The sequence below is a fragment of the Pempheris klunzingeri genome, chromosome 10 (genome assembly GCF_042242105.1).
Source record: "Pempheris klunzingeri isolate RE-2024b chromosome 10, fPemKlu1.hap1, whole genome shotgun sequence".
In the NCBI taxonomy this organism is placed as follows: Eukaryota; Metazoa; Chordata; class Actinopteri; order Acropomatiformes; family Pempheridae; genus Pempheris; species Pempheris klunzingeri.
This window is the reverse complement of record NC_092021.1, coordinates 197,501-208,559: the sequence shown is the minus strand read 5'-3', so window position 1 is coordinate 208,559 and position 11,059 is coordinate 197,501. Positions and strand designations below refer to the sequence as shown.

At 49.5% G+C, this 11,059-nt stretch overlaps 1 protein-coding gene across 1 annotated transcript in view; it reads right to left on the bottom strand.

Annotated features, from left to right (window-relative positions):
- Window positions 1–1,912: 1,912 nt before the first annotated feature.
- Window positions 1,913–11,059, bottom strand: part of raph1a (Ras association (RalGDS/AF-6) and pleckstrin homology domains 1a) — a 25,717-nt gene continuing 16,570 nt past the window's right edge. The window contains exons 11-18 of the mRNA XM_070838484.1: window positions 10,324–10,445; window positions 10,161–10,226; window positions 6,820–6,963; window positions 6,598–6,708; window positions 6,203–6,301; window positions 5,949–6,069; window positions 5,692–5,822; window positions 1,913–4,411 (exon numbers count right to left, since the gene is read on the bottom strand). Of these exons, the coding sequence (XP_070694585.1) occupies window positions 2,045–4,411; window positions 5,692–5,822; window positions 5,949–6,069; window positions 6,203–6,301; window positions 6,598–6,708; window positions 6,820–6,963; window positions 10,161–10,226; window positions 10,324–10,445 (3,161 nt within the window). The 3' untranslated portion in view covers window positions 1,913–2,044. The remainder of the gene's footprint in view (window positions 4,412–5,691; window positions 5,823–5,948; window positions 6,070–6,202; window positions 6,302–6,597; window positions 6,709–6,819; window positions 6,964–10,160; window positions 10,227–10,323; window positions 10,446–11,059) is intronic.

The following is an 11,059-nucleotide window of genomic DNA, read 5'->3' as shown; positions in this document are numbered from 1 at the left end:
CCAGTGTGTTCATCCTTCTCGTTGTTGGAGTAGTGACTGTGAGTCCTGCAGGGCAGAGACCACAGGAAGGACTCCTCAGGTGGATTCATCACCATACACACAATTTTTAAGTTCAAACTGAGATCATCCCAGAACCATAATTCTATATTCAAATTAAATCAGAGTACTTCAGAAACAGAGAGGATTGCACATAAAAAGTTGGTAGCATCATAAGTTTTTGGCATGTGTGCTGTTGCAGTGGTGGTGACGTGTCATGCAGATAACTTTAATCTAATGAAAGAATGACAAAAACAGGAAGGTAGAAACAGACCTAAGGTCAGCTGCACGTGATAATAAGAACAGTATAAAAAACTATGAGCAGAAAATGTGCTGAGGAAGCATTTATCAGCTGATGTGAACACAGTCTTAATGAACAATGACAGAGCCTGTTGGGGTGGAGCAGCAGACTGACAGAGTGTCTCTAATGTGATGGAGCTGATGGGACCAGCTACCTTATGAACAGACATCACTGCTCTCTGAGCGCCTCTGCTGTGGGGAATCTCCAGTCCAGCACCTAAAGATTTGCTTCACTATCACAGAACCCAGTAAATTTTATAAGCAAATATCATATTAAAGAGGCGGAAGCCAGTGAATGTCTAAAACCTAATGGTAAAACTTGCTACAGATTAATTTCTTCTGGACTGACTAATCAGTTAATGAACTCTGGTTGAAATTTGGTTCAAAGATCGTGTTTGTCACTCATTCATTAACGTAGCCTCAGCAGTGGAAGAGGCTGCAGTTTGTAGTTATACAGCAGACAGAGGGTCGACCCTGCAGAGCCTTGTCTGGGCTGCCACTGTCTCTCTTTGGGTACCACCACTGGGGGGGGGCGCTACAGTGAACCGAGTTGAAACTGTGCACATTTTGGCTGTACGTGTTGGTTAACAGTTGTGTTGTGATACGAGCTGGATCTCTGTTTTATTCAGGAGACACAGAGGCCTCCATCACATCCTCCCATACTTCCTTCTGGCTGCAGTGTGGAAGGTAAACCTGACCTCTGGTCTTCAGGCGCTCCCGGAGCGTGGAGCCTGTGGAGGGTTTGTGATGTTACTACACAGGCTTCAGGCTGCTCTCATGGGTTCTGGTTGAGTCCTGACGATACAAACTGAGTGATATGTGCCTGTTTAAAGGTGGAGGCTTTAGCTGATGCCCCATGTCCCCATGGAGTTCACTAATACTAATACTAAAAACCCCAAAACAACTGCTGGTCCCATCAGTGTGCAGTAATGTAAGAAGTCTTGAGACACCAACCAATCAGACATGCAGCTCTACATTTCAACAGATATGATTGAATGAAATGATCCAAATATAATCTGCTCTACTAAACGTTTGGTGAGATCAGCACTGGGGACATGGCTCTATCTTCTCAAACTCATTCTTTTCTGACGCTTCTTAAAAACTTCAAACAATTAGAATAATAACAATATCTTTCCAGTATTAAATAATCTTATATAAAAAAACACACAAAAGGTTTGAACGAAATGGCAAAGCCCCCATCCCCCCCCCGTCTACAACAGACACCTCTGTACACATCGTCCAGCTGTTGTCTCGTTCTCCTTCCACTAACCCCCCCCCACCCCTCTTCATCAGTCATGTTACCTCCGCGGCTCTTTGCAGTACCACTCACTCTGCAGCAAACTGTCTCTGTTGCTGTTGTCGTTGGAGTCTTTTTATATTTCAATGCAAAGCTGCATGACGCTGTGAAAAAGCTCAATAGGTGATTTTTCTGGCTTGCTTGTATACATACATGTATGTATATATTCTACTCATATCACTGGATTAAACATGTGTCGGTAATGATAGCAATAATGAGGATAATAGGAACAATCATAATCTGGGATTAGTAGGAAAGACGGCTTGCTACTTGCTCGGATCAAAGGGTGGATGGTTTAGGACAAGGAGAGATGGACAAGCCAAGACAGACACGGGTCATTTCTTCTTTGTAGGAATGATGAGACCTAAACAGTCACTTCAGTTCTTTAGGCTCCAGCGGCGTCCTCGTAACCTACCAATCACTGGTCAGTTTGGTGCTTTGGTCCCGTTTGGGAGGAGCGGGAGGTGGGCCTCGCCGCAGCGTTGCATAGCCTGAGATGTTGGCATGTTTGGTGGAGTGGGAGTGTGTGTGGTGGCGAGACAAAGTGTGGGAGTGCCCTCGGACACCCTGCTGCTGCTGCTGCAGGAGCTCGGGCGGGGGAGGCGGGAGGAGGGCCATGTCATCCATGGTGCCCACCGGCTCCATCTTAGAGGACGAGATGAGGTGGGAGGAGGTGAGTGAGCCATGGCGAGACACTGACTTCCTTTTAAGGGTGCGGTTGAGGTCTTCTAGGAAGAGCGGCTTCAATGCCAAAGAGCTTGGGCCCATTGATTTTGGAGAGGTGGGGGGGGCAGGGGAGGAGGAGGAGGAATAGGAGGACAGGGAGGGCGGTGGCGTCTGAGACAGAGGAGGTGGCGAGAGGGGCATTGAAGATGTATGATCATACTGGGCCGTGTTGCTGGTGCGCCGGTTCAGTGTCGGAGGAGGGACAGCCCCCTTCTTCAGGGAGCCTTGTTTCCATGACGACGATGACAGGGAGGAGGTTGCCAACTGTTGAGGTGGTTGCATCTGAGGCTGAGGGTTCACCACAGCAACCTTTGGGGGATGATGGAACTCTGATGGATGGGGAGGAGGAGGGAAGAGCTCAGAGTCACTGGGGGGAGGTGGGAAGTAGTCAGGAGATGAGTCGAGGTGAGAAGGCTGGGAAGGGGGTGGTGGGGGAGGAGGCGATGGGAACTCAGAGGGCTGATGGTGCTGGCCCGTTTGCAGACCCTGGAGCGCCAACGGGAGGTTCGCCAAGTTTAGCTTCCCCGGCTTAGGGAGCGGAGCAGGAAGCGCAGAGGAGTCTTTTGACGGAGAGCCGGTCACAGACGAGGAACTGGACGAGGTTCCTGTTTGCGGGGTTTGGCCAAATTTGTTGACCAGGCTTTCCACCTTCTTGGGCCTCTCATCCTGGGTCTCTCCTGATGAGCTGGATCGAATGGAGGAGGCTCTCTGCGGGGCTGGTGGAGGTCCCCGCTTGGTGGATCCTGTGGATGAGGTGGAAGGCGACTTCTTTATGGGCGAGGATGAAGAGGGAGGAGGAGGGAAATCTCCTAGGGAGCTGTCAGGAGGAGGTGGGGGGAACTCCGGGGACTGTGGAGCCACAACGCCTCCTGGCTGCCACTTTGGTTTGGCTTTGACCGCTGGTGGAGACTGAGGAGCAGTGGACTTAGCTCCTTCCATGGAGTTGGAGGTGGGCAGGGAGGAGAGGGCAGAGTTTCCTGGGAACTGATTGACAATCTGTTTGACCAGAGAGGAGGTAGCAGCAGTGATTGAAGTGGAAGAGGAGGAGGAGGAGGGAGAGAGGGCCAGGTTTTTGGAGGAGAGGCTGTGCTGCTTTGGCAGAGTGGGAGGTGGCTGATTTGGGGAATGTCCTGTTGAGAAACTTTGCTGCTTTTTAACGGGCCCGTGGCCGCTGTGGGGCGGTGTGGGTGACACGGGAGAGAGGATCGGGAGGGAAGACGGCCCCGAGGGTTTGGGAGCGGTTTGGGGGGGAAAACCACCCGTGAAGGTTTTGGGAGGTGCAAGGGGGGGCGCACTGGGGGACATAGGCCGGAGAACTTGCAGGGAGGTTGGAGGAGAGAGCTCGGGCAGGGGATGAGGAGGAGAAGGATCCTCGGCCCTGGCTGGGCTGAAGTCATACACCATGTTGGGAAACTTGTGTGACAGGAACTGTTGGAGGCCACTGTTGGAGAGTTGAGGGCACAAGTTGGGAATGAGCTCTGTGGGGGGGGGCAGGGGCAGCCCATTGGCCTCTAGGCTCTCCGGGGGAGGAGGCGGGAGGTAGGGGGGCTCCTGCAGGTCCTCCTCCAGTGGGGGTGGCGGTGGGAGGGTGGAGGGGCTTGGTGGACCATATCTCAGTGCGGCCATGGCTGAGCCAGGAGCCGGGGCTGAGGGCGGAGGGGGGGGAGGAGGAGATGGTGGCAGTGGAGGGGAGGTGCTGTACGTAGCTGGGAGGGTATTGTAATTGGGTTTGGTAGACTGGATGAGAGGGGTGGGTGTGGAGGCTCCTGCCAGCTGTGTCCTGGGCTGGTTCTGGCTCTGCAGGCGAGCCAGCGTGCTGTACTTAATGTATGAGGAGGTAGGTGCCGGCTGGTGGGCCACACTTGCGATGAGTAGAGGCGGAGGTGGAGGAGGCGAGGGTGGTGATGGGGAGGAATCCTCAGACTGAAGGAGGCCTTCGGTGTAGCTGGTCCTGGAGGGTGGGGTCTGAGGCTGAGAGACGGGGAGTGGCTGGGGGGAGAGAGATGGTATCTGGACGGGGATAGGTCTACTGATCGGGTCGATCTTCATCATCTGGACAGAGAAATGAAGAGAGAAGGAAGTAGAGAGGCAGAGAAAGGTGATGAGAAGCAAGAGAAAGGGGTGAGAAGAGGGAAGAAGAGAGACAAAATTACAAGAAGTAACAAACCACCATACCACCGTCACGTTTGCGAAACCAAACAATCCCAGACAAGACGCCACAAGTCAAAGAGCGAACCAGAGCAGAGATGACACACGGCTGCCCAGAGAAAAGTCTGCTGGACATGAACTCTCTGAGCCACTGGCAGAGCTTTGCTGTCCCTAACCTCACCTGTCAGGACGGACTTTACACTTCTTAGACCGGTTCTGTTCTCCATCAACAGCCTCAAAGAAACTGAAGGCGGGTGGATTGTGGGTGAACTAAGGGCAGGCCATCTATGTGTCCGTTTTCTTAACTGGTTCACTCAGAAAACCAACGCTCAGCTGTTGATAAATGTTGCCAAACAGTTTCCGCGCTGTGGGAGGCTGCTGCTCACCAATTAGTTTAGCTGGTGTTTGTAAAGTTCAGGTTAAACCTGTGTTGTCTCGAACAAACTCATGTGGTCTCTAAAAGTCCATTTCTGTCCTCAGACTGCCATTCAGCGCATGATGCTCCTGTGAAACCCCTGGTCTGGGCCGATCGTACGCCAGCTTCATTGTACATATGCTCGGTTTGACGCAGCCGTCAGGTCTCTAACCTGTCTGGCACTGCAGCTATGAAGTGAAATGACAGAGCGACAGCCCCCGTCAGGCAGCTGGACACTGTGCAAATATGTCCAACGAGCTGTGGTCTAACTGTGGTTATTTCTTGGTTAGGACAGGTTCACACCATAAGGTTAGACCAAATCCACAGTTCAGCTGCAACCACTTAGAAACAGACGTAATGAGGTGACACCTGACATGCATTCATTCATCCAGTATGTAAAACAAATTGATGATTTCACTTAGTATTTGTGGTGCCTGTGTTAGTCTTCCTTCCACACGACTGAATAAACATCATCAGTAGTAGAGCCACACTACAGATACAGGCAGCAGGCCCACAGCTTAGGGAGGGGGGGAAGTAACTTGTTACACACAGCTACACACAGTGTTTTCAAGGCTGCAGCTCAACCGTTAGCATGCCTGTTACATCACTTCCTGTCTAACCTCCACTCCCTCCTCCTCCTCCTGCACACAGGAGAACCGGCACACGTCCCTTCACCTTTGAGCACTGGCAGGGAAGCAGAGGGACAGATGGGAAATGTAGTCCAGCAGTAAACAGGACAGGACAGAGTGTGTGCTGAGTGTGTTCACACCTCTCCTTGGGTTCCTCTCCTCCAGGCATCGGAGAAGATGGAGCTGACCACGCTCTGGGAGCGGGCGTGGCCTGATGATGTCATCTCTGATACGCCACTGTCCGATTGGCTGGAGTGGTTGGACTGGGACTCTGGTGAGTTAACACACATGGCAACATTTAGTTTAACCCGGACTGCTGATAACAACACCTCCCATATTTTATTAATTAATAGAGATTATCAGAGAGACAGACAGACAGACAGACAGACGGACAGACCTGGGAGGCTGGAGGAGCTGGATCCTGACTTGATAGAGGAGGAGGACAGGGAGGACCAGTCGTAGGCTGCCTCCGTCCTTCTCATCGCCTCCTGGAAGTTGATGTACAGCTGCTTGGCGTACTGATGGACAGACAGACAGACAACAGGTGTTAGAGATGTGCAGCAGGTGCAGCATGGAGGCCGTCAGTGTTTGTGTGGGGTCAGACGGGATCGCCGCAGACTCGGGTCATGGCCCAGGACGGGGAGACGCTACCTTGGCAATGCGAATACTGTTGATCCATTGTTGGAGGGTTCTGACATCATCACAGCAGAGGTACTTGATGTACTGAGACTTCTTCTGGATCTGAGGGTGCTACACACACACACGGACACACAGTAATACAGTATTACTGCAGAGGATACTGTTGACTACTTTTGGAATGACTAGCAGTACTATTCTGCTGCTACACACACTAACATTGGTATTTCTGATGTATTTACATATTAAATATTAAAGGTCCATGTGTCAGCTGTCTGTTCCTTGAAATACACGTGTCATCACCCAGCCATGCCACTAGGAGGCAATGCTACACAACAGAGCCACAAACCAGACGGTGGTCACTTCTCCCAACACATCACTCCTCTGTGTGTGTGTGTGTGTGTGTGTACCTTCAGCACCATGCAGTAGTCTGTGGGAGCCTTGTACTTGCTCTTGTAATCCTGGCCGAGGTAGACGTTAACGTGATCCAACTGGAGGAAACACACCAGGTCTCTGGACGCCTACACAAACACACATGTTGGCTTTCATGTGTCCTTTTCAGCTTTGGAATAACAAACCATGAGTACTGTCGTCTCCACGCCGCCCTCTCAGCTTCTTTTCATCACACACACCTTGGCCTTCCCTTTGGGAACATAGTAGATGCCAGAAGCCCTCAGCAGAAAGTAGCGTTTCTTCCACGATTTCTTCCCATCCTCCTTCAGCCACAACACCCCCTCCATCTCAGGGACGGACACTGAGCTGCCGCCGAAACACTCCTGGCACACGCACACACACACACACACACACACACACACACACACAGACAGTTGTTGGTGCGTGTTCGATGTCAGCCTGCCCCTCGTGTTCACCAGCTGAACTGCTTGTAGGAGACAGAGTGACAGAGACTTGGAAGCAAGTGCATGTGTAATGTAATGTAGGTGACTTTAATATTCATGTGGACAATGACAATGATAGTCTCAGCACTGCTTTCATATCATTATTGGACTCAATTGGCTTCTCCCAGAGTGTAAATGAACCCACTCACTGCTTTAACAACACTCTTGACCTTGTTCTGGTATATGGTGTTGAAATTGAACAGTTCACAGTCTTCCCACATAACTCTGTTCTATCGGACCATTACCTGGTAACTTTTGATTTCTTGCAACTGGACTATGAACCATATGACAAAAATGTTCTCACTAGACGCTTATCTGAAAGTGCTGCTGCCAAATTTAAGGAAGTGACAGAAGACCCCTATGCTAATCTTAGCCCCCCAAACTGATTATCTGGTCGATAGTGCTTCAGGCTCCCCGCAAATGACACTCGACTCCATCGCCCCTTTAAAAAAGAAGATAATTAAAGAAAAGAGACAAGCTCCCTGGTATAATTCCCAGACTTGCAAACTTAAGCAATATTCGCAAAAACTAGAAAGGACATGGTGTGCCACCAAATTGGAAGAATCCTGCTTAATCTGGCAAGACAGTGTGAAAACCTGTAGAAAGGCCCTCTATGATGCCAGAGCCTCCTATTACTCCTCACTGATAGAAGAAAACAAAAACAGCCCTAGATTTCTGTTCAGCACGTTAGCCAGGCTGACAAAGAGCCAGAACTCCACTGATCCTTGTGATCCTTTAGAGCTCAGTAGCAACGACTTCATGAGCTTCTTTAATGATAAAATTCTGACTATTAGAGACTAAATTCATCACCTCCAGCCCTCAACAGGCTCTGATTCAACCTCAAACTTAGGAATCATGGAAACAGCTGTTGGACTTAACGTGAATTTGGACTGTTTTTGATCTTCCTGCACTGGCTTCAATAATCTCCTCATCCAGACCATCAGCTGGTCTCCTAGACCCCATTCCTACTGGGCTACTTAAGGAAGTCCTGCCCTTAATTAACACGTCCTTACTGGATGTGATCAATCAGTCTTTACTAACAGGCTACGTACCTCAGTCCTTCAAAGTAGCAGTGATTAAACCTCCACTCTTGATTCAGGTGTATCAGCCAACTATAGACCTTCATCCAGCCTTCCCTTTCTCTCCAAGATCCTGGAGAAAGCAGCAGCCAATCAGCTGTTTAACTTTCTAAATTCTAATAGTCTATTTGAGGACTTTCAGTCAGGTTTTAGAGCGAACCATAGCACAGAGACACTGGTGAAGGTTACAAACCTCCTCCTTATGGCATCAGACAGAGGACTTCTCTCTGTCCTGGTCTAGTTAGACCTGAGTGCTGCTTTTGACACCATTGACCATCACATTACAGAGACTGGAACAGTTCACTGGCATAAAAGGAACCACATTAAACTGGTTTAAGTCCTATTGATCAGATCGATTTCAGTTTGTTCATGTTAACAATGAGTCCTCTGTCCACACTAAAGTTAGACATGGAGTTCCACAAGGTTCAGTGCTTGGACCAATACTATTTACCTTATACATGCTTCCTCTGGGTAATATTATCAGGAAGCACTCCATTCATTTCCACTGTTACGCAGATGATACACAATTATACTTAGCAATAACGCCTGATGAATCCAATCAGTTGACTAAAGTCCTGGATGAGCAGTAATCTTCTGCTGCTAAACTCAGATAAAACTGAAGTTATTCTGCTCGGCCCTAAACACCTTAGGCTGGTCCAGACCGCTGCTGCTCCTGTTCTGACCAGAACTAAGAGAAGAGACCACATTTCTCCTGTACTGGCTTCTCTTCACTGGCTTCCAGTCAAATCTAGAATAGAGTTTAAAATCCTTCTCCTCACCTCCAAAGCTCTTAATGTTCAGGCTCCATCATATCTTAAAGAGCTCATAGTACCGTACTACCCCACTAGAGCACTGTGCTCCCAGACTGCAGGTCTACTGGTGGTTCCTAAAGTCCTCTAAAGTAGTGATGGAGCCAGAGCTTTCAGCTATCAGGCTCCTCTCCTGTGGAACCTCCTTCCAGTCTGGGTTCGGGGGGCAGACACCCTCTCTACATTTCAGAGTAGACTAAAAACCTTCCTTAGTGATAAAGCCTATAGTTCAGGGCTGGATCAGGGCTTGGACCAGCTCCTAGTTATGCTGCTATAGACTCAGACTGCCGGGGGACTCCCATGATGCACTGGGCTCCTCTCTCCTCCTCTTCCTCTCCATCCTGATGCTTCATGTCTCTTTAATGTCTGTTACTAACTTGGTATCTTCACATTCCTATTGTCAGCACTAGTTGCTGTTAGTATTTTGGTTGCTGTTTGTGTTGTCTCTCTCTCTCTCTCTCTCTCTCTCTCTCTCTCTCTCTCTCTCTCTCTCTCTGTCCAACCTCCACCCAACACAGACCGTGACAGAAAGCCCCCCCCCCCCACCTTAAAAATTTGTAAAGGTGGTAAAGTATTCCTTCCAGCTCTGAGTCGTGTCTGCAGGTCTTGCTTTCAGTCTCCATCCAGCCCCAACAACCTCCAGCTGGAGGGTAGGGCAGCACCTGGAGGCAACACCCAGGGCAAAGAAGTCTGACTAGCACTTACTGAACCTCTCACTGCTCTGAGCACACAATAATAAGTGAAGGCTACCCAGATGAGCTCAGCAGTATCTTTACCAGCTCCTCTTTGCTCTGTGGAGGACACAATCACTTTTCCAAGTCTTCACTTTGTCTCTTTGCTGGTAGAGTTCACATGGCCCTCTGACTAACAGGAGTAGCAGGTGTAGGACTCGAAAAAAGGAATAAAATAAAGAAGACGCTGCTTAACAGAATCTGAATCACCCTGCAGAATCTCAGCAACAGCTCCTACGAAAGGGAAAAGTATGACGTGACATGATGTCCTGTCATGTGCAGTGCTGTGATGTCAAATGATGTGACGTCCAATGACCTGATGGGCTGTGATGTGTCTGGGGCCTTCCTCTCTGGAGGCCAGCCACACTGTTGAAGAACTTCCTGAATCCCCTGAGATGGAAACTTTCTGAGTTTCTGGGTGAAGAGCAGTTGTGTGCAAGAGAGGAAAACACACTAACCTCTAACAGAGCCTCTTTGTTTCTTTCAGCCATCTCACAAGTCTCCTTCCGCCCAAGCAAATAGTTCTGTAGCAGACAGGGAGCAGATATAACAGACAGACTGTTGCTTCATAACCTGCGCCCCCCCACCCCCCATGTGTTTCTGTGAGTGCGTGCTTCTCACCTGAGGGTTTTTGAAAAGAGCATATTTCTCGATGCGTTCGGTGAACATCAGACGGTTCTGGCTGTCTCTGGTCCAGTTCAGCAGGTTCTCCACCAGGTTCTCATGGTCCTCGAAAATTCGCTCTGCACAGAGTCAACTCCATATTTAAGTCACGTGACGCAGGAAAGCCTATGGGTATCAGCCACATCAAGCCTGACATTTTATTCATCTGCACAGATGAAGGGAATATGAACACTTTTGAACAAAGCTCTTGAATCCACAGATCAGTCTGGGCCTTAAAACCTGTCATGTGGCCTCACTGTAAAGCTCCTCTATGCCACTCTCCTGAATAACAAACAAGAGTTAAGTTGTGGCAGCTTTCCCTTCAGAATAAATTAATGAATGAATAAAGTTTTTTTAATTTCTGTATGTCACACAGCTCTACATCCTGCTGTCACCATGAAACTCCAGCCACAGTGGCTGAGTGCCTCTACAGGTGTGAGTTCCTTCGAGTCTGCAGTGTTCAGCCAATGACTGCTTGGAATTAAAGAGTAATCTGATGCTTTGCGCTGCAATACTTTCTGTGATTTATGAGCACATACGTTTGGGAGGTTTGTTTGGGAACAGTGTCAGTGCAGCCACCTCTGGCGCTCACACCTGGCTCTACAGAGGCAGCACGACTCGCCTGCAGTCCTCTGTCCTTCCTGTCTCACACCACAGCTGCCTCACTCACCTCTACATGTTCCCTGCGATGACT